The sequence below is a fragment of the Capra hircus genome, chromosome 21, assembly GCF_001704415.2.
Source record: "Capra hircus breed San Clemente chromosome 21, ASM170441v1, whole genome shotgun sequence".
Taxonomy (NCBI): domain Eukaryota; kingdom Metazoa; phylum Chordata; class Mammalia; order Artiodactyla; family Bovidae; genus Capra; species Capra hircus.
Window position 1 is genome coordinate 27780508 of NC_030828.1, and position 23815 is coordinate 27804322.

Here is a 23815-nt window from a genome sequence, read left to right on the forward strand (position 1 = left end):
GAACCTCCATCCATAGTTCATCAGGCACTCTGTCTATCAGATCTAGTTCCTTAAATCTATTTCTCACTTCCACTGTATAATCATAAGGGATTTGATTTAGGTCATACCTGAATGGTCTAGTGCTTTTCCCCACTTTCTTCAATTTAAGTCTGAATTTGGCAATAAGGAGTTCATTATCTGAGCCACAGTCAGCCCCTGGTCCTGTTTTTGCTGACTGTATAGAGCTTCTCCTTCTTTTGCTGTAAAGAATATAATCAATCTGATTTCGGTGTTGACCATCTGGAGACAACCATGTGTAGGGTATTCTCTTGTGGTGTTGGAAGAGGGTGTTTGCTATGACAGTCCATTCTCTTGGCAAAACTCTAGACATCTAAAACAGTGCTACAATAATAGTAACTGATTTACTGGTAGAACAATATTGATTTGGGAGAATTTTTAAGAAAGGAATCATCATGAATTCCTTAGACAATGCTAAAACATCAGAATAAACCCAAGGATACAGTAAAATTATTTTTGAAATCCCTTTCATAAAGTCCATGACCTTTATCAGATGGCTTGCGTTTCATTACTCACCAACTGACAGCCTTCCAGGGAGTTGACGAGCTGAGCGTTCTGACAGGAAAGTATTGAACCAGCCAAATTCAGCATCACACACACTGCCGAGAGCAGCATGAAAAAGGTTATCTGGAAACAAACCAGATAAGAAATTTATCATTTACTGGGAGAGACCAGAGGAAAAATTATTTGGCTTTCAAAAAACTTTCAGACCATCAAATAATCACACGAATAACATTTCTATGTTTCCAAGGAAAGCATTATTTGTCAAAAAATTTTAAATCATATTACCTTAAATCAAATAGAAAAGGTAGTGTCTGAAAAGCCATAGCCAGCAACCATGATGTTATTTGAAATATATAAATATTTTAGAAGCTAAACTTGAAAATACTATACATTCCATAGTTTCAACATAGTGTTATTGATACATACTCTCAAAAATAACAAGTGATATATAAATTACTGAAGAAAATCAAATGATAGAAGTATATTTATCAGAAAGTCTATGTCTTGTAATTTTTATTATGGAAAATTTCATACACATGTAAAACCAAAGAAAATAGTAAAATGAACCCAACACACCCATCATCCAGCATCAGGGGTGATTAATCCAGTCACCATCAGTTTTATCATTTATACTCTCTCCCCTCCAAATTATTTGTAGCAAATATTAGACAGCATATGACTTCATCCTTAAATATTTCAGTGTATATTTCTAAAATAATAAAACTTTTTGAAAACATAAAATGCTGCTATCACATCTATGATAATAATGCATTAATATATTTACAGTTCACACTTGTTTCAACCTTTCTTCATATTTTGTTTGAATCAGGTTACACAAGATACAAAGGAGTTCCACACTGAAACTGGTGGCTCTAAAGTTTAGATATTTTTAAATCAATGTGCTTTTCCTTCCACTATGGGCTTTTTCTTCCTTGAAATCTTTTCACTAATCCTATAGTTTTCTATAGGCTACACTTTGTCTCCTATCACTTAATGTTTTTCCATCTTTTGTAAATTTTATAATTTCATTGATAGATCCAGAGGTTGATCAAATTCAGACTAACAGAAGGTAAATAATGTCTCTCTGTGCTCTTAGCAGCCATTTAAAAATCTTTATTTTAATTTATTTTTAATTGGAGGGTAATTGCTTTACAATGTTGTGTTGGTTTCTGCTGTACAACAGTGTGAATCAGCCATAAGTATACACATACCCCCTCCCTCTTGAACTCTCTTCTCCCCTAATCCCACCCCTCTAGATCATCACAGAGCACTAGGTTGGGTTCCCTGTGTTATACAGCAATTTCCCATTAGCTATCTATTTCACACATGGTAGTATATATATCTTCGGGAGTGTAACCCGAAGCAATGGCACCCCATTCCAGTACTCTTGCCTGGAAAATCCCATGGATGGAGGAGCCTGGTAGGCTGCAGCCCATGGGTTCACGAAGAGTTGGACACGACTGAACGACTTCACTTTCACTTTTCACTTTCATGCATTGGAGAAGGAAATGGCAACTCACTCCAGTGTTCTTGCCTGAAGAATCCCAGGGATGGGGGAGCCTGGTGGGCTGCCATCTATGGGGTCACATAGAGTCGGACACATCTGAAGCGACTTTAGCAGCAGCAGCAGTACATATATCAATGCTGCTCTTTCTATTCATCCCACGTTCTCCTTCACCCATTGTATCCACAATCTGTCCTCTACATCTGTGCCACCATTCCTTAGCAGCCATATTTCAGGATTGCTTAGGTCCATTCATTTATTAGGGTTTCCAAATTAGTGCTAAAGCCATCATTTCTACTCTCTTTATTCGTGGAAATCAAGATATAGAAGGAGACTCTTCCTCATTAACTGTTTGCCTTAAAGTATAGGTTCATATAGGGAAAGGCTACAAGTTAGATTCTTTACATTTATCTTCCAGATTTCAAAATAATTAGCTGATATGTTGCCAGACTTGCAAAATAAACTCAAGCCTATGTGGTTAGTTAATACTCTTGCCACACTTAAATCTAATGAAACAAAACTTGAAAAAATATGATCAAGAAGGGGGAGAGTATCATGAAAACTTGTAAAATACTTTGAAATGGGAGGGAAAAAAATACTGGATCCTGTCTAATGCACCTTTTTGAGTTGCCTGTGTTTGCTGTCTTTATTTTACAACTCAGTAAGATGTAGAATATTCATGCTAATGCAACGATTTTTGACAATAGAAATATAACTGAATTTTGTCTGGTGGAATGCAATGATTATCCCTCCATGGATGCTCGCCACTTTCACATCTTTTGTAAACTCATTTCTGCATTCTTGATTGCCTACGTGTGTACATTCTGTGAATTCTCTTTTAGACTGGTGCTGACATCTTACTGGTTCCTGCATTAAAGAATGAGTCAAATACAATCTTTTTCACACAATTAAAAAAAAATAGTTGGATCCCTAGCTTTCTTCAAAGGTATTGTTTGTTTGGAGTGTGTGTGTGTGTTTGAATCATTATGAAGGATAAACTTAAACACATTGGATATGTTTCAGTCACTGGAGTCATTAGCAAGAGAGACTCAATTCAAGTTAACACAATACTAATTTACTTTGAAAGCTATCATGTTCCAGGGTCATCATACACATTTCTTGCCCTAGTTCTGAAATCAGGCATTTCACCAGTAAGCCCTGATTCTTTTCAAAGAGAATGGTGCTGAAGAATAGATGCTTTCAAACTGCGGTGCGGGCAAAGACTCTTGAGAGTCCCTTGGACTGCAAGGAAATCAAACCAGTCAATCCTAAAGGAAATCAACCCTGAATATTCATTGGAAGGACTGATGCTGAAGCTGAAGCTGAAACTCCAATACTTTGGCCACCTGATAGGAAGAGCCAACTCATTGGAAAAGACTCTGATGCTGGGAAAGATTGAGGGAAGGAGGAGGAGGAGTTGACAGAGGATGAGATGGTTAGATAGCAACACCAACTCAATGGACATGTATTTGAGCCAAGTCTGGGAGACAGTGGAGGACAGGGAAGACTGATGTGCTACAGTCTATGAGGTCACAGAGATGGACATGACTTATCAACTGAACAACATTTAGATAACACAGTTTTCATGCTAAAGGTGCTCTTGCTGCTTGGGTGATCACTGTTTTAAGCATTTTCAGTTGTTAGGTATAACATATCATGTGTTCGTACTGCAGTCTTGGATTCAAATTCACAACTACAGGGTTTTTATTTAATCACATCAACCTTATATCTCCACTTCCTTTCAACCATGCCCCAAACCTTACTTCTCATTATAATTAACCACCTGATTTAATCTCATAATACCCACAAGTCTCAAAGTAACAATGCTAATATTACCACCAAAAACATGATTATTAAAGGTTTTTCTGTTTCCTTTTATCCTCGGAGAACATTCTACCAGGATATGTAGCCAAATTATGGTGTCCTAGAGTCACCGGGGTTCCTTTATGTGTGGTTATGCTACCAACTGGGAACCTAGCTTATTGTCTCATTTTTTTTAGGGATGGTTTTCTAAGTTTATATTGCTTGCAATTATATAAAAGAATCTTAAAGTCAAATTCATGAGTTTTAAATAAGTCTAGCTTTTATTCTATCTCATCCCTCATCCATTCTACTTCCTCCCTTCTCCTAAAGGTAGCTTTTTTTTTTTCAGACACGCCTCACAGCTTGTGTGATCTTAGTTTCCCAACTAGGGGTTGAACCGGAGGCCCATTGGCAGTGAAAGCTCGGAGTCCTAACCACTGGACCACCAGGGAATTTCCTGGTTTTCTTTTTTTAAACCTAGGCAAGGTCATGACATTTGGGGTGCTATGTATCTTGATTCCACTCTGGGATTCTATACTTTGCAGTACCTCCTATAGGTACTGGCTCATAAAAACTGAAGACCTAAGGGTTATTTAGGCCTTAAGCAGTTATAAACTCTGAAAGTTCAGGCAAACTTTTCTTTGACAGATCAACTCTCCCCCCGGTTTATCCCTCTCCCTCCCCCAACACTGTAAATCAACTTACCCCAATACAAATTATAAAATAATGGGAGAAAAAAAAAACTTGATTCAATTTGGTGCCATGTGCCACTAGGTACACCTGTACTTCTTTTCTAGACACACACCTTAGGTTTGTTGTAAGCATATTTACTCCCTTTGTGCTCCTCTCAGTCCTTCTCTCATTGATTTGACTGTGCCCCTCTGACCTTCATGTTTTTGGTGGACAGGCCACACTTCAACTCTTCTTCTTTCATATTGTTCTTTTAAAAATCTTCGTTGGGCATCCAACTCCTACCTAACCTTTATCCTAAACCACTCGAATCCATTCAGATGTTTTAACAATGTGAGTGACAACTATAACACAGATTTGATTTTTGCCTGAGAATGTGATTTAATTAGCCTTCTCTCTCTTTTATATACCAATTGGGGGTTCAGATGTAGTTACATATCAACATAGTTCTGTATTGTTCATTCCTGGATACAAACCAGTCAAATATTTTCTGAGTTCATCTCTTTCCTGTTTGTTTTCCTAAATGCAGCCACGGCACCCAACACTTCTGCTACCAATGTACTGTTTCTTAACTTCAGAGTCATTGGGTTCATTAGGTGCACGATCTGCTCAAGTCACTACAAAAAGGGCTTTTACCAAATGCTTTTCCATTATATCACACTTCTTTCCAACGTCCCCAGTATTAGCTTCCTCAACTTCTGAATCATTCAGGATAGGACAGGTTACAAATAACTCCAGAATCTCGGTGTTCTAACACAGCAGAAATAGTTTCTCCTGTTACATGACCAAAGCAGGTCAAATGGGTTTTGCCTCAGGTTCACTTGGGGCTTCCCTGATGGCTCAGTTGGTAAAGAATCCACCTGGAATGCAGGAGATTCCAGTTCGATTCCTGGTTGGGAAGATTCCCCTGGAGAAGGAGTAGGCTACCCACTCCAGTATTCCTGGGCTTCCCTTGTGGCTCAGCTGGTAAAGAATCCGAAAGCAATGTGGGAGACCTGGGTTCAATCCCTGGGTTGGGAAGATCCCCTGGAGAAGGGAAAGGCTTCCCATTCCAGTATTCCTACCTACAGAATTCCAAGGACTGTATAGTCCATGGTGCCGCAAAGAGGCGGACACGACTGAGGGATGTGCACTTTCACTTTCAGGTTCACTCAGGCTGCTGCTGCTAAGTTGATAAGCCCTGTCAGACTCTTTGATACTTCACTGACTGTAGCCCACCAGGTTAGAATTCAGATTTCCCAGGCAAGAATACTAGGGTGGATTGCCAGTCCCTTCTCCAGGGGATTTTCCCAACTCAGGGCCTCCCACATTAGCAGGTGGGTTCTGTACTGTCCTGAGATGTCAGACAACCTCCCAGGCAAGAATACTAGGGTGGACTGCCAGTCCCTTCTCCAGGGGATTTTCCCAACTCAGGGTCTCCCACATTGGCAGGTGGGTTCTGTACTGCCCTGAGATGTCAGACAACCTCAAAACCCCATATCCTGTTCACTACACTGCAGACACCCCCTCCAAGCCCGGTTGGATCTTACTTTCTGCTCTGTTTATGTGGGCTCCATCGTGAGCTATTTTTCCATAAACCACACAGTAGAGTCGGACTAGAAGAACAGTCATGATTTACAAGAGAATGAAAGAAAAAGTTAAAAAGAAAAAACTTTAACAGTCTTAAGCCAAGGAAAAAAAGCCCAATTTAAACAAATTTGTGCCCATAACTTTACATAAACTTCCATACCTAATTATCACACTACCATACACAGTAACAGGCAGCATCAACCCGTTTTATAGGTGAGGAAAGGTCTGTGTACAACTTAATCTCCTTAAATTTGTAAGTGAGGCAGACTCTGAACCCAGGTAGTCTGATTCCCAAATAGGCATGGTTAATCACTAAGACTTTTATCAACTTTTCCATGACCCACAGAAATAATTTTACATCATGATCCAGTATGTCACACATATAAAGGTAAAGCAACTTCAACAAAACACTATTTACCTCAATGATATGTAACAAAAATTGTTTTCTTTTTTCCTTATGACGCTGGTTTTCAGTCATGAAATTTCTCATGAGTTAGGGTTAAAATAAATGCATAATGCTAAACTGCTTCAAAAATACAGTATTTATTATAACTATAGTAGCAAAAAAAATTGAACAAAATGGTCAGCCACACAGCATAGTAATTATCAATGTAAAAAATTATTTGGAAAAACTACAATACACACATTGCTTAGAATGACTCAAAATGCTTATATGCATAGAGAACAGATTTTTAAAATAGCTGCGTTAAGGTAATAGGGGATATAGGCAATTACACTTTCGTTTTCAATTTACGAAGACTTTTCCTTTACAGAGTGGGGCAGTTCAAAGGCCGGACAAGGGCCAGTTCGCTTATATTTCCTTGGCAGTTCCAGATCCGGGTAGGAAGTTTTCCAATTCGCTTTATAAAGCTAACAAGATCTTTACACCAAAAAACACAGACACTGAAGCAAATCAAAACAAAACAAGTCACCCTCTAAATGAAATTTTAGAATCAAAACGACTTACAACATTACAAGAATTAAAGTTTGCAAACACGTCCTGGAACTACCACGCATTTAAACAAGCAAGATGCTTCCTCCCACCTCCAGCCCTTCCCCTGGGGAGGGAGCGGGCCCTGGGGTGTGTCTCAGATTTCAAGAGACAGGAGCAGGGGTTGGGGCAGAGGCAGTGGCTGGACTAGGGCCCGCGGGCTGGGGTCTGGCCCTGGCCTCCTCGTCCGCCAAAGCCTCGCAGTACTGCGCCGGCCAGTCCTTGGGGTCCTGGTTGTGGACTTTAGCCACAAACTTGAGCACCTTCATCTTGCTGGTCTCCAGGTTGGTGCGCGGGCCCCACTGGAGCTCGTAGTCCACGGGGTCCGTGTGCGGGATGCGCCGGTAATCCAGGTATCGCTGCCGCACGAAGTCCTCGGTGATGAGCTTCTTGGGTTCCCCGAAGATGAGGTGCTTCTTGTCGGGGTGTACCCCGAGGCGCCTCAGGAAGTCCCAGACCTCGGTCTCCTTGATGGTATTGCCTTTCATGAAGATGAGCCCCAGTACGATCATGAGCAGCCCAGTGGTGGGCGTTCCCTGGTCGCCGCGCACCTCCGCGTCCTCTTCCACCGGTTCCAGCGTGTTGACCAGAATGTAGGTGTTGCTGCGCGGCTCCAGCTCCACCAGCCGGTACCCGAACACGTACTCCAGGCGCTCGGCCGCCCGCTGTAGCAGCTCTGGGAGCACATCCTTGTAGTCGCCGACCACATGCCGCAGGATGTCGGTGCGGCGGATAGGGATCTTCCTCTGGTCCTTGATCAACAAGAACTGCACCAGCTCCGCCACCTTCAGCTCCAGCTGCTTCTGCGAGCGCGGCCCCGGCGCGGGGGAGGCCTGGGCCCGCCGCTGCGACGCGGCGCCGCCCGGCCCGCGAGACGTGCTCGGGGCCTCCTCGCCGCCGCCACCCGGCTCCCGCTCGCCCTGGGAAGTGGGGCGGCCCCGGCTCTTCGGCTTTTGCGACATGTCGCGGCGGCGGGACCCCGACCGCGCGGACTCCCCGTAACCGGCAGCGGTGGCAGGGATTGAAGGTCGGTTAGCCGTTAGTCCGTGAGGCTGTGGGAGGGTCCGGAGGAGAAGCGGTTGTGTCACAGAAGCTGCGCGCTTGCGTCACGGAGGCTGCGCGTTGCGTCATCGAGGCCGCGCCGCGTCGAGAGGTCGCTCCCGTCTGGCCAGCGGCCGCGGACGGCGGCGGTAAGAAGCCGGTACTCCTTGCAGCCTTTCGGGCTTTATTATGATTAAGTGTCGTCGTTATTACCAAACCCTGCAGATGGCGAACAGGAAGCAGAGCTGCTGAGCGAGTGTGCGGCTTGGCTCAGGATCGTACCCAGGCCAGGGCTGTAGAAACTTGAGAGTCAAAAGCTCTGAAATCAGGGCTGTTTGTAGGTGAAGGAAACTCCCAGGATGAATATGGGAGAAAAATACGGCGAAGAGCGTGGAAAGGAAGTAAGAGCAATTTCTTTCCACACGAAACGACGTAAAGACAATTAAAAGACCCCAAGGACTACTAGTTTGCCTTCGCCAGCCCTTTCTCACCATTTTCCACCAGTTACTTTCTCTAAAGACCGAGTCTGTTTAGAAACAATGGTAAACAGCCTCGTCTCGCATACAGGGCTCTTTCTCCGTGTCTTTTCACCTTTCAGCCTTGATATTCTGTGTAATCAACTCTTTCAGCCGGACAGCTATGGCACAGTCACCCCAGAAAGCACGATAAGTGGAGGGTTTTTGCTTGGTCCGGGGAGTTTTATCTCTTGGAAGCACGTGCTCATGGAAAGATGGGCCTTGGGCTCACAACCACAGATCTGGCAGAAATGGCTAAGAGAATGCTACCAACGGAGAAGTCGGTCTCAAGAGACTACCGTTTAATTTGGGGCATCTCTGACCAAGAATTGCTAACATGTGAGTCTCTAGCCTTAGAGATCAACGAGAAAGCGAAAACTCCAGGTTATCATCCCTCATAATCTGTGAAATATCTACCTTATATTTTTAATTGTGCTGCTTTAGTAACCAACGTGAGTCATTTCATTAACTCAAACCATCTGTAATCTGCTGCCATTACATCCACAGATCCTAGCAAATGGGTTCCTTTTCTATTTACTGACTTGCAAAGGCGAAACTTAATTTCCCTCTTTGTCTTCTTAAAGCTACCAGAAAGTGGGTAAACTGTTCAAAGAACCAAATCAAGTTGAGTTCCTCTTTAATGCAAATATATTCAAAGGAAAGCAATTCACAACACATTATTTGAATAATAACATAAAAACACAACCTTATTAAAATTTCATTAAATGTTGGTAGCATAAAATTTTGTTGTAATTTACTATGAAAATGCAATCTGATAATGGCACTGGAAAAGCAATACTAAATGTAAAATGATATTCTGTGTTGTGATGCAAGAATGCTAAAATCTGGTAAACTATGAGTAATAACTTTCTCTTCCACACAAGATCTAACAGTATATCCCCAAGCATCAATCTTAATGGCAGAAGCCTGCTAAGAAAAACAAATGTATCATCAAGGCACTCATTTTTTTCTTTCACAATGGGACAATCCATCTGCTTCAGTTTACTTGCAAATTAAAATTTAAACTCAAATGCAAAGAAACCTCCTACAGTTGAGAATCCTGCAAAAGGTCCCTTCAGAAAGATCAACTGTATCTCGAGTTTAAAAAAATCTACCAAAAGATGACAGAAATGGGAAATAAGAGGAAAGCCATTGTCAATAGCCGGGCTGGGTTATTTTTTAGTGTTTTGTCTTGCTCAGGTAGTCACTTCGGTTACCTAGTAATCCCACAGGTCTAGCAACCCCTGTGACTATGAAAATCAACATCTTTACCCAGATAGCAGATGTCATACTCAAAATGGGTGAAAAAAATACCAGTTTTAAGTCTTAAAACACCTCTCTACACAGTGTCTGGAAAATAGAGATGTAAATGAATAGGATTAGGGTGATGTTTTAAGCACTGCAGGGAGATGTCTCCCAGGCCACATTCCACCTCAGGCTGACATGGGAACTGACACTGACACTGTTGTGATGAGGATGGCAGTAATAACACTAACAGTAATAACAAATATAAACTTGGATCAAACCTTCTGAGTAGTCCAGGTATTACCTCATTTAATCTTCACAACAGCCCTGCGAGGCCTATGCTTTTATGACCTTTTCACACAGATGAAGAAACTGAGGCACAGAGAAGAATGTTAACTGTAGCAAGGAAGCTGAAGCTGTAGATCTGAACTAAGGCAGGCAGCCTACCTCCAGAGACTGCTCTCAACCATATGCTGAGCACACAGAGAACACAGATACCAGGACCTTGAAAAATAAAGGTTTGGGAGTCAGATGGATCTAGACTAGAGGGAAAGCTGCTGATACTCCCTTCTGTTCCCAAATCAACAAAATGAGACTACTAGTCCAGGCTTCAGGGGACTAAGATGAGAGGTTTGCCAAACACCTAGCACAGGGCCTGTGTTTCCTTCAGGGGTTTTATGTTAAACAGTCCTCCCTTGGCTTTCGGCGACTGGTGCTAGAACCCCCTCAGATATGAAAATACTTAGATGCTCAAGGCTCATACAAAATAGCATCAGTTCAGTTTAGTCGCTCAGTCGTGTCCGACTCTGCGACCCCATGAATCACAGCACGCCAGGCCTCCCTTGTCCATCAAACCCATGCACGTCAGCAAACACCTCTAGATTATTTTAATATCTATATGATATAAATGCTAGGCAAACAGTTATAAGTACAATTTAACTGCTGTGTAAATAGTTGCCAGCACTCAGCAAATTTAAGTTTTGATTTTTTGGCACTTTATGGATTTTTCTTTTTTCTCATATTTTTGATCTGCAATTGTTTAAACCCACATATGCAGAACCTGTGACTGTGGAGGACCAATGGAATTTGAGGGCTGTCAAAGCTATATGTAGAAAAGGTTTACTGCAGTGAAGCACATGTACACCAAAATCAGGAAGAGTTTGGAAAAAATTACCAAGGTGCTATTAATTTTCTTTTAAAAAGTGAAATTCAATGTTGATTTTCTTGACTGGGAGATAAATGAAAAATATACTTTCAGTGAATTTTAACTTCATTGTGACATCATGCCTCAGAAGTTGCTGTTGATGCTGCTGCTAAGTCGCTTCAGTCGTGTCTGACTCTGTGTGACCCCATAGACGGCAGCCCACCAGGCTCCCCTGTCCCTGGGATTCTCCAGGCAAGAACATTGGAGTGGGTTGCCATTTCCTTCTCCAATGCATGAAAGTGGAAAGTGAAAGTGAAGTCGCTCAGTCATGTCTGACTCTTCGCGACCCCATGGACTGCAGCCCACCAGGGATTTTCCAGGCAAGAATACTGGAGTGGGGTGCCATTGCCTTCTCCACAGAAGTTGCACACATTCAAGTTGTAAGTAAATTCATCAAATTCAAGTGAGTATGATATTTATGACTTTTTGTTCAGCCAGTGGAGGAATAAGAACAAGTGGTTAAAAAAGAAAAACATGTGCAAACACTTTATGTTAATGACCTTAGTATTTTTATTACTTGACCCCCCAAAAAATTTTTATTTGAGGCAAAAACTGAACTAGCTGAGATTTCAAGTCCATTGAACAAAGAAATGCCTAGTATGTTCTGCTCTTTAGATGCTTCTAAGTAATTAATTGCTTTATATCATCTCTTTGGTAGCAAATGCCTGCTAAGAAGCTCTAATCATCTCTATTATCTACTAGATTCTCCTCTTCATTCAGCAGAAGTTCTTACAGAAATAGAAGAAGGTTTTAAATTTATGACTTCAACCTAGTACAAAAAGCAGGTAGGTAATATGTATATATTTCAATGCACTGACATATATACACCACCATGGGTAAAGTAGATACCTGGAGGGAAGCTGCTGTATAGCACAGGGAGCTCAGCTCAGTGCTCTGTGATGACCTACAGGCATGAGATGGAAGGGTGGGAGGGAGGCTCATGATGGAGGGCAGATATGCATACTTATGACTGATTCACATTATTGTACAGCAGAAACCAACACAATTTAAAAAGAAAAGCAATGATAAAGCATGCAGTCGCCATGTATGAGCAGTTTCTCTGCTTTTTCCAATGGAAAGAAGTGGATGGAGCACGATACGTGAATACAGTAGTTGGGGTGGGTGGGTAGGCAGATGCTATGTCCGTGCATGGATGGCAGGAAGAGCAATCCGGATAGTTTCATGCTTTTAATGAAACCCCTTGTATGTGCTCACGTGTAACTAAGATCCATCCTGGTTAAATCATGTGATAGGACTACCTAATAACACTTTGTCCCTCAGGAAAGAATATATTAAGTGGCAACAGAGCCTTCTATGAGTGGTGAAAGGGAGTGGAGAGGTGGGCTCAATGAGGCAGCATCTTTCAAGCGTTGTAGCCATTTGGCCCAGAAGCCTCCTCTTGGACTCTTTTCAAGAGATATATATCCTACAATCACCCAGGGTCTTTTACTTAGGAAAACCAACAAGGCTTATTAAGTTAAAAGGTTACAAACACATAAGGTCTTATTAGTAGCCAATAAGTTGCTGTTTATTTGCCTGCTTCTGCCCTCTTTTCTGTATCTGTCCTTCCCCATTTCTCGGAGGCCCTCTTTTCCTGCTTGCACGTGGCTCAGTGACTGGTCAGGAGTCCAAGCAGTGTCCTCTCAGGGGTCACACAAGTTCTCTTTCCTTCTAGTGAACAAGCTGATGGGTGATGAATGCCCAGCCAGGTTTGCCTTCGTTAGGGAGTCACCTGTTTCAGGTGCAAGCCAATGCGAGGAGCCCTTAGAGATGGAGGAGCAGTCCCCATGCTGCTGTCTGAATCCCGAGATCTGGAGTTCAGGGTCAGACTCCTAGGGAGAGCTGGTCACTGAAACAAGTAAAATCCCCTCCTTCTGCTGTACCTTCCTGAGAGTAGATTACCCTCACTCAAAACAGCAAATTCTAAACCCATTCTCTCAAGGAAAACGGAGCTGAAGAATGAGCCTTGTTTCATAAGAACGGAACTCGACAAGGTATCGTTACCTATGTTAACCAAAAATTCCCAGAATGGAGACCTACTGGAAGTAAAGAGGTGTTTGTTGGAGATTTTTTGGCACTGCAGGCCTGGAGACACAGATCCAAGAAAAACTTGAATTGTGTTCCCTCAGATGACAAAATGAAGGAGGCTTTACAAAGGCAGAAAAAGACAAGGTTACATATATGGTCAAGAATTAGGATCAGAGGTGGCAGGAAGCAAGGGTGATTGTTAAGTGAGGACTGGTTGGGATTGGAAATGACTACATAGTTGGGGGGGCGGGGCTTTAAAAATACAAGGTTGTCACTCGCAGCTCCTTGCACATATTTTGAAAACTATGGCAGGCTACCGACCCAGCCAACTCTAGAGTGGTCCACCTCTGGGTTTATCATTTAAGACAGTAACTACTTTTGCTCTTTCAGCTTTTGTGAATTCTTTTTTATATCACTTGCAGCTAAAAACAGCTCCAGAGCACCTCAACTGACACCTGTAGATGTAGGAGTCCCAAGGTACCAGTCCTTTCCACCTGGCTCTGAGATCTGTAGCCATTCGAATGTAGGCTTGAGATGCTGCTGAAGCTCAGGTAGTGGAGCAAGATCACAGCCAAAAATAAATAAATAATAAATGGATATATAAATTAAAAAAAAAATGATCAGGCAAAGAAAACTCCAAAGATGCACAGTGATTTGAAGGCAGGAGAGAGCTGAATTCTAGAACAGATGGCTACCACGGGGCAGAACTAATGGAGGAAACAAATAGTCCATATAATGGAAACATAATGAGAACACATAAGGAGATATTATTAGAGCACAACAAACTGCTTCTAGAACAGAATAATGCTGGAGTTTTTTCATTTAAAACTTCAAGAGAGGCACCATTAAAGAGAACATTCCCTGCAGAAAACCAAATTACTATTTTAGGAGGCTCAAATGAAAGACATGTCCCATAATAGAGAACAAAAAGTTAACAAAATGAAAATCACAAATGAAATATCAAGTTATGAAGGGTAGAAGCAGGAGGCACAATAAGTAAATAATTTACATTTTAAATTACAAGTTTGGGGAGGAAAAAAATGACCGAAGAAGCAAACAACATCAAAGAAGAAGCAGTTTGGGTTTTCTGCTTGAAAGTGTTCTGAAAAGGCATACTTTAGATACGTGCTGGCAGATTTTCTGAATTTCAAGAAGAGACAAAAATCATACAAGCATGAAACCACACAGACATAAACAACGAGTTCTTTCTAGAAATAATCAGCTTATCATCACATTTCTTGCTTTCAGTCTTGGAAACTAGTAGATAATGGAATCACAGTTACTGACTAGAGAAAAGATGGGACTCTTTCCTAAGAATTCTCTACCAGGCAAAGTATCATATCAGCACAAAGGAATTGATTATAGGTTGTGCAGGGTGGGGAGTGTGCCTTCTGAGGGGGCCGCTGTGAAAACATTCCAGCCACTCACACCGAACAACTCAATCAAGCAAGGATCCATGGGAGGGGAAGACAGTGAAGTGAGTAACAGCAAGAGCACATTTTGTAATATTTATTTTAAAACCCTAATGGACAGTGATAATGTAAATTATAACACAGTTGTTCATAAGGATTCTCAAAACAGAAGAAGGGATATTTTGATAAGAGCCTGGGCCCAAACACTTTCAGCTCGCCCCAGGAACAAGAAGAAGAGTAGGGAGACGGATTCTTCTCCAGGTGGGGTGGGGTGCTGAGGACACTGAGAAGTCCAAGGTGGGAGCTGTGATGTCTCCGTTCCAGACCCCTCATGTTGGAGTGGGGTCTTTGGGAGCTCTGTTTCTCTCTTGTTAGAAGGCTTCCTGCTGGGTTTTTCCAGGGAGTGGCCATGGGGGAAGCTTGACGGGGGGTGAGGTGGGGGCTGTGGTCAGTATGGTCCTAGCAGTACCCCCGCCCTGGCAGTGACCTCCATCAGCCCCCAGTCTCTCCCAGAACCAGCTCACTGTTCTCTCCCGAAGGTGTGAACAACAGCAGGGCACATCCCTGCAAACAGGAAAAGGGTAACAAGAGAATATTACTGCTACGTTTGCCAAGACCTTTGAAAACAGATGGAAGGGGGAAATTCCTAGAAAAGCACAACCAATCAAAACTGATACAAAAACAGAAGAGTTTGACTGGTTCTGGGAGCCAATGAATCTGTTATTCGAAACCTCCCCTCAAAGGAAACCCCAGATCTGGGTGCCTTCACTAGTGAATTCTACTGAACTTTAAAACAGAAATAATATGAACGATAATACTTCCAGAAAAGAAAACGGGGACTATTCCCATTGTGTTTTATGAAGAAAGCATAAACTTAACATAAAAATCTGACATGGACATTTTGAAAAATCAGGATGAAAGCCCATTCTCCCTCATAAATAAATAATCAAAACCCCTGAATTAAAAAGACACAAAATCACAAGATTCAACATGAGAACTCAAATCCAGGTAATTCAGTATACTAACAGAATAAAGGAGATCTCTCATATAGTCATCTCAAAAGACAGCAAGAAATCATAAGAGAAAAGTCAATACCTATTCATGATTTTAAAAAAAACCAAACACAAACCTTAGCAGTCTTGAAATAGAAACTTAAACAGTCACTACAAACAGTCTGCATCAGACATCACACTTTATTGTGAAATTTAAAGTGTCTCCTCTGAGGTGAGAAATAAAGAAACCTTCTATCCATAACCATGTCTGTTCATCATTATATTTGAGGTCACAGCCAGTGCAATAAAAAAAGAAAGAAAAAATTTGAAGATTGGAAAGAAGCAAAATTGTCTTTCCTCTCACCAAATGTTATGATTCTATTGTTGTTGTTCAGTTGCTCGGTTGTGTCCAACTCTTCGACCCCATGGACTGCATCAAGCCAAGCCTCTCTGTCCTTCGCTATCTTGTGGAGTTTGCTCAAACTCAAGTCCACTGAGTGATGATGCCATCCAAACATCTCATCCTGTTGCCTCTTTCTCCTCATGACCTCAATCTTTCCCAGCATCAGGGTCTTTTCCAGTGAATCAGCTCTTTGCATCAGGTAGCCAAAGTATTGGAGCTTCAGCTTCAGCATCAGTCCTTCCAATGAATATTCAGGGTTGATTTCCTTTAGGATTGACTGGTTTCACCTCCTTTGTTGGCAAAGTGGTCTCTGCTTTTTAATACACTGTCTAGGTTTATCCTAGGTTTTCTTCCAAGGAACAAGCATCTCTTAATTTCGTGGCTGCACTTAATCCAAGATTTGTGTCCATAACGTTATTATACTTAGCCACAAAAGACAAATGTATATGAAATTTGATCCAGGTTGTACACGGATATCATTTTTCTAAAGGATACCCTGATTCATATTCTCCAATTTCTTCAATTCGATTACCAAGCTGAGAAAGCCATACTTTCTTAATTGTAATTTATATGCAAAACATAAAATTTCCGTCCTCTCTGTCCTCCATGCAGTCAGCCCTGCCCCTACCTACCTCTTTTGCTTTGTATGTTGTTTATGGTGATTCACAATGGTTTCTGACAATGGTAGCTCATTTACCTCTTTAAAATTATTTCAATGTTATTAATTTTAATTTCTTTTAAAACCTATTTTCATTTAGACATGCTTTCTTAATTTAGGAATGCTCAGAGTTCATCTGAAAAAACTAAGACTCTAAAGTCAAAGACCGGTTTTAGTTGGAACCATCCCTGAGAAACATGAAGCATTTCCATGCATGAGCCAAAAAACAAATATTAATATGTGTTCAGAACACATAATACAACTCTGAAAAACTGAAATAGCTGCTGCTGCTAAGTCGCTTCAGTTGTGTCCGACTCTGTGCGATCCCACAGACGGCAGCCCACCAGGCTCCCCGTCCCTGGGATTCTCCAGGCAAGAACACTGGAGTGGGTTGCCATTTCCTTCTCCAATGCATGAAAGTGAAAAGTGAAAGTGAGGTCGCTCAGTCATGTCCGACTCTTTGCGACCCCATGGACTGGAGCCTACCAGGCTCCTCTGTCCATGGGATTTTCCAGGCAAGAGTACTGGAGTGGGATGCCATTGCCTTCTCCGAAATAACTGCACATGAATACAAATTAAAAATGAGGGACAATAATAACATTAAAAATGGACTCTGCCTTCTTTTTAGAGGCTACCCTGGGGGCAGAGAAGGAAAGAGTCAGTGCCAAGGGCTCCTGTCCCTGGAGCAGGGGGGTGGAGGGGGCAAGAGGACACATCCCCTGGGGAGGGGACCAGGAGGGTTGAGGAGACTCTTGGAGTGAACCTGAACGGGTGAAGTAGGAGCAAGAGGGCTCTAAACAGAAGCACCCCCACCCCCAACCCCGCCCCTGAGGCTGCTTACACTGTTCTGCTCCTTCCCCAGAGAACCTAGGAATAGGCCCGCTGGGTCATGAGCTCAGCTCCAGAACCACACTGGGGATCCTCAGCAGACAACCATGTGTACCATAAGGAGCCAGTCCAGTCTTTTATAACTGTGGCATTTGGAAAGGAATGTTGTGCAACTGGCTTAGAGAATGAATGAGATGTGAAGTAAATAAACATACAAACAGGGAACATTCCAAGACAGAATGTTCCAGAACAGAGAAGGCTACAAACTGCTCAGATTCCAAAACCACCTTTCTTGTGGGAAACACCCCTATTTGCACCAGCTCCCTTTTCCCATTTTCTGTGAAAGGCATTGAAAAGGTTGGCAGGAAAAAAATGGGAAGTAATTATTTTTGGCAGGATAGGGTTATAAATACGCCCATTTTGAAGCTATGGTGAGAGATCTTCATTAACTCCTCATCCATTTGAAAATGTAACATGAAGTAGTCTGCCTGTTCATGGACTTAAACTTTATCAACTTCCCGTAGAATATATTCCTACTTGTCTTCGGTGTAAATGAACTGTGTAGGTCTGTTGAAACACTAGGAAAAAAAAAATAATAATAATAAGGGACTTCTCTGGAGGTCCAACAGTTAAGACTCTGCTTCCACTGCAGCGGGTGAGGGTTCGATCCCTGGTTGGGGAACTAAGATCCCACATGCCAAAAATAAAATTAGGACCTGCTGCTCCCTGAGCCAGGATCACTCTACTTAAAAAAGTCTGTGAACGTGGACTTTCCATCTCAAATTCTAAGGTGAAATTACAAATGAAATGCTCATCATGAAGAATTTAATAATTCTTTTTTGTATTGGTGATCAAATGCATTTCTTGGTCATAAAATGGCTTTCTTCAGTTTTCAGAGAAATAGTTGTTTTTGTCTTTCCACTGTTCTTATTGAAGAAGAAGCCTCTAGCAATCCCTGAATGATACCAGATACCTGCAGTGTGAGAATGAAGACGACATAATGAGCAAACGTCAAAAATGGAAAAACCCAGGCAAACAGGCCCAGGTTTACAGTTTAAACACCACACACAAAGTTAAGCAAAGATTCCAGGGCTTCAAAAGTCCTTCCACAGGGATCCCCAGGGTGCTGGAGTTCAACTGACACCTATGCCACCACTGAGTCCAGGGCAACACCCGGAGCCGAACTCAGACATAAAACTTTATATACAGTTGTTAACACTTTGTGCATTTACTACTAAGAATTTGTCTGTCAATCTGTTACTCTGTCAATTATAGTAAAGTTATAGGAAAGCAGGGAAACAAAGTGCTCCGATTATCTGAGATTTTTGTTGCTGAAAATCTTAGAGACATAAGGTTTTTCTGGCTTATCAAATAGAAAATACTGAACAGGATCTAAACTTTATTTGGTGAATCAAGACCTTTTAGTGCTCCAAGGAAGTCCCTAAAGAAGAGCACTGCTTTTCTTGAATTTTGCTAAACAAAATTGCCTTTATTTAAAATTTTTATAGCAATTGTTTATTCTTTTAGAGGTAAGTACTGCAAAGAAAAAATCCTCTAAGTAGCCCATAGTCTTGCCACTAAAAAACCCTTCTAAAGTTTTAAAAGAAAAATATGGGTAGCATGGTTAGAGAACTCAGACTTCACAGAAAAATACTAAATGAAAAGGCAAGGTCTCCTGTATTATCTGTATTCTAATCCCGCTCTCTAAAACTTCCATCATGAACACTGTCTTTTGACTCCTTCCATAAAACATTGACAATTATGTGTCTACATATATTCATCTATACAGATATGTTTTAAATGGACAGGAAAGGGGTTTGCTGGATTCTGCCCTACACGTTGCTTCTTCTCATAATAATCTTGGTAATTGTTCATACAAAAACATAGAGTTTTAACTCATCTTCCTAATAGCAGCAGCAGGACCTTTAAGCTCAGCTCTTTCATCCAGTGATTCCCCACCAATGTGATGCCACACTTCATATCCATTAATCCATCCTTCCACCCAACAATCCATCCATCCAGTAATCCATCCTTCCACCCATCCATCCATCCATCCAACAATTCACCTTCCATCCATCCAAAAGTCCATCCATCCAACAATCCATCAATCCATTCATCCATCCACCCAACCATCCATTCATCCATCCATCCATCCATCCAGATGACAACTGGTTTGGCAATGTGATGATCACTGGGACCCAGGAGAGTGTCAGGACTGCCAGGCAGTATGGCAGGGACTCTGTGAGCTGCTGTCACAATCTGGGCCAGTGATGCTTCAGGGAAGAAATTGGTACCTGGCCTAGGGCAAGTGGTGGGGTACAGGCTGTTGTGGGAGGCCCAGGGTTCAGGGAGCATAAGCATTCAGTGCAATAGGAAACTAGAAGCGGGGTAACCAGGAAAACTTCTAGGACTATAGCAATCCTTGGTGATTGAAGATGGGGACAGAACACACAAGGCTCTCCAAATCTGGGGTCTTAGGGCAGAAGCCTGCTCACTTGAATATGAAAGGAAACAGTGATCCTGTATGGCTGGAAGATGGAAAATACCAAGATAGCTGAAGAAGGAGGTATCTTATTTCACTGGAAAAGCTAAATATAATAAGTGTAGAATACCATGTGACAATGTCTCCTTTCTAATTAACTCTCCAAATTCAGCACATTTCAGAAAAGATAGAATTTTCCTTCTGATCACACAGAGTGAGTTTTGAATGCTTGTCTGATATTTTTTCCCAAGAGCAAGTTATATCAAAGGACCTGAGACTGACAGGAAAAAAATGGCAAATACTATTTTTTATTTTTAAGTCCATTTGCTGAGAACCCAACTGTTTAAAGCAGTAGTTCTCTCTAGCTTTCTGTAACTAAATGAGAACATTAAATGTATCTCATCCCTAAATCACACAGGGCACCCTATCCTTTCTTTTCTACAAAAAATATAGAATGATTACCTGATGAGACAAAAAGAAAATTTGAACAGCCACCTTGTAAAAATTAATCCTATGTGGTTTTCAGCTAACATGTAAAATACTGAAGTTGAATAAAATAAAACTTGATTAAAATACTCAAATATTTAAATAATCTGGACAGGGACTTCCCTGGCGGTCCAGTGGTTAAGATTCCATGCTCCAATGCAGGGGTTGTGAATTTGAACCCTGGTCAGGGAGCTATTAATAAGATCCCACATGCCTCACAGCCAAGAAATCAAAACATAAAATAGGAACAATATTGTAACAAATCCAATAAAGACTTTAAAAATGGAACACATCCAAAAAAACTTAAATAAATAATCTCAACATACCAATCATCACTCCCACTACCATCCATCAGAAATATCACTTGGCAACCTAGAGGGCTGGGAGGTGGGTGGGAGGTTCAAGAGGGAGGGGACATATATTTACCTATGGCTCATTCATACTGATGTATGGCAGAAACCATTACAATATTATAAAGTAATTATCTGCCAGTTAAAAATAAAGGAAATATCACTTGGCAATGAAAGATTGATATTAATAAGCTGGGTGGTCTGCAGGTCAGACATTTAGACACAGATTCTTCCCACTGATTTTATAATCCAGAATTGCATGAAATATAAACACAGGAAAAAGACATAAAAGGGAGAGATGATGTTTAGGGAAAAAACAACTTGCTTGTTGCTACAGAATGAATTGTGTCCTGCCCAAATTCTTGTGTTGAAGAACAAGTAAGAACCCTTACTGTGACTGCACCTAGAGACAGGGCTTTCAGGAGGAAACTGAGTTCAGACAAGTCACAGGGGGAGGCCTTAACCTTGTAGAATTGGTGGCCTACTTCAGATGGTGATTACAGCCATGAAATTAAAAGACGCTTACTCCTTGGAAGGAAAGTTATGACCAACCTAGATAGCATATTGAAAAGTGGAGACATTACTTTGCTAACAAAGGTCCGTCTAGTCAAGGCTATGGTTTTTCCAGTAGTCATGTATGGATGTGAGAGTTGGACTGTGAAGAAAGCTGAGCACTGAAGAACTGATGCTTTTGAACTGTGGTGTTGGAGAAGACTCTTGAGAGTCCCTTGGACTGTAAGAAGATCCAGCCAGTCCATTGTGAAGGAGATCAGCCCTGGGATTTCTTTGGAAGGAATGATGCTAAAGCTGAAACTCCAGTATTTTGGCCAGCTCATGCGAAGAGTTGACTCATTGGAAAAGACTCTGATGCTGGGAGGGATTGGGGGCAGGTGGAGAAGGGGACGACCGAGGATGAGATGGCTGGATGGCATCACCGACTCGATGGACGTGAGTTTGAGTGAACTCCGGGAGTTGGTGATGGACAGGGAGGCCTGGCGTGCTGCAATTCATGGGGTCGCAAAGAGTCAGACATGACTGAGCGACTGAACTGAACTGACAGGAGGGAAAAGCAAGAGAGCACAGCCCTCTCACATGCACCAAGGACAGGCCGTGTGGCCACTCGGCTGGAAGGCAGCTGTCTGCAAGCCAAGAACCGGGCTCTCACTGGAACGCAACAGGAACCCTGAGAAAATCCGAGTCTGCTGTAAGCCCCACCCCTGCCCTCTCTGTGCTGTTCTGTTATGGTCGCCCCAGCTGCCGACAACATCTGCTAAGGAGCTTTTATGTTTTCTGTTTTAGAAGAGAAACAATATATTGGGTTAAATGTCAACTAATGAGCAACAAAGTTTTCATGTATTTCTGTCATTTTTTTCTGGGAGAGGAACAGTTGTATACTAAGTAAATGCCTTTCCCCAAGATTCCTGTCTCCAGATCACTTCTTTTATACACTATGACCTCAACAATTACCCCCGAACAGAAATCTGGACCTGTTTAGAGAAGACTCTCAAGAGTCTTGGACTGCAAGAAAATCAAATCAGTCAATCCTAAAGGAAATCAGTCCTGAATATTCATTGGAAGAACTGATGCTGAAGCTGAAACTCCAATACTTTGGCTACCTGATATGAAGACTCGACTCATTGGAAAAGACCCTGTTGCTGGGAAAGATTGAAGGCACGAGGAGAAGGGGACGACAGAAGATGAGATGGTTGGATGACATCACTAACTCAATGGACATGAATTTGAGCAAGCTCTGGGAATTGATGATGGAGAGGTAAGCCTGGCATGCTGTAGTCCATGGGGTTGCAGAGTCAGACACAACTGAGCAACTGAACTGAATTGACTGAACTGATGTGTTTTGACACCTTTTCTAAGTTCATTCCTGGTGAAGGCCGGTCACAGGCAAAGCAGAGAAGTCTTCACATCTCAGCCTTAGGAGCTTGGTGACACCACCCTGGGCAAGGCAATGTCCTCAAACAGCACAACCCAGGGGCCCCGACCAGCTGGCTAACTCAGTGGGTCACCCCTTTTCTCTCTGACCCTCTTTCCTCGTCAGTAACACAGGGTCAGAGCTTTCCTGGGGTCAGTAGGAAGGTGAGCAACACAGACATGAAGCACCTGGTGGGGGGCGGTGGGTGCACAGTTCCTGGCACAGAGTAGGAAGCAATTTCTGCAAAGACCCACTGTGTTACAGCAGCAGAAAATGCAATGGGAGAGAAGTCCTGGATTTGAGCTGGTTGTAAGAATGGTCCCCACAGTGATTCTGTAAAGAATGTCTTCAGCTCTTGTGTCCCAGTGCCTGCTCATATGTTGTGGGGCTGTCATTATCACCACCACGGTACTTTGTCCCCATGGCCCAAGGTCCCCTCTCGCCCTTCCTCACAGAGGCAGCGTCAGGCAGAAAGCATAGGCTCTAGACCAGGACTCTCTGGGTTCAAACCTCTGTGCTCAGTCCACTCACCAATCCGTGGTGTTTAGTAGGAATGCCTGTCACACAGGATAATGTGAGGAGTTGAAAACAGAGGCCTTCAGCCGTCAGCAAACCTGGCACAATGATGTTCCATGGATGGCCACCTGGCTTCTGCAGGTGACCCAGGTGCCAGGAAAACACCCCTCCCCCAGGTCTGCCCCGTGGGACATAGGCCCACAAGTCCCTCCCTTGGCTCCTCATGAAACCTACAGGGCCGACATCTCAAGAGGTCAAATCAAAAAAGAAAGATAGAGACACAGCATTCTGTCTGAACTGAGAGGGGATCGGGGACAGAGGACAATTAGGAGGTTCTGAAGGCTCCTGACCCCTTCCCTCCCTCACCTTCCATGGTGGCCATGAGACGAAGGCAGGGCGGCAGCATCCTGAGAGTTCTCCCGACACTGTGAGTCACTCGATGGAAAAGACTTTGGAATAGAGACTCATATCCTGCAAACCATGAGCTCCACAGAGACCGAGGGGCCAGGATGGAGGCCTGGCCAGTGCTCACAGGGTGGACCTGCCCAGCTTGGCCAAGGACAGTATATTGGGTTTGGGGAGGCAAACACGACCCCAGGGACTTTGTGAG

The 23815-nt window shown here is 42.6% G+C and overlaps 2 protein-coding genes across 2 annotated transcripts in view; both read right to left on the bottom strand.

Moving 5' to 3' along the window:
• The window catches only part of FAM189A1 (family with sequence similarity 189 member A1), a 242703-nt gene that overhangs the window by 54821 nt on the left and 164067 nt on the right, over positions 1 to 23815 (bottom strand). The window contains exon 3 of the mRNA XM_018066510.1: positions 574 to 684. Within this exon, the coding sequence (XP_017921999.1) occupies positions 574 to 684 (111 nt within the window). The remainder of the gene's footprint in view (positions 1 to 573; positions 685 to 23815) is intronic.
• On the bottom strand, positions 6151 to 8221 carry NSMCE3 (NSE3 homolog, SMC5-SMC6 complex component). Its single transcript, XM_013973078.2, has one exon. The coding sequence runs from the start codon at positions 8078 to 8080 to the stop codon at positions 7223 to 7225; it is 858 nt and encodes a 285-aa protein (XP_013828532.2). The 5' UTR covers positions 8081 to 8221; the 3' UTR covers positions 6151 to 7222.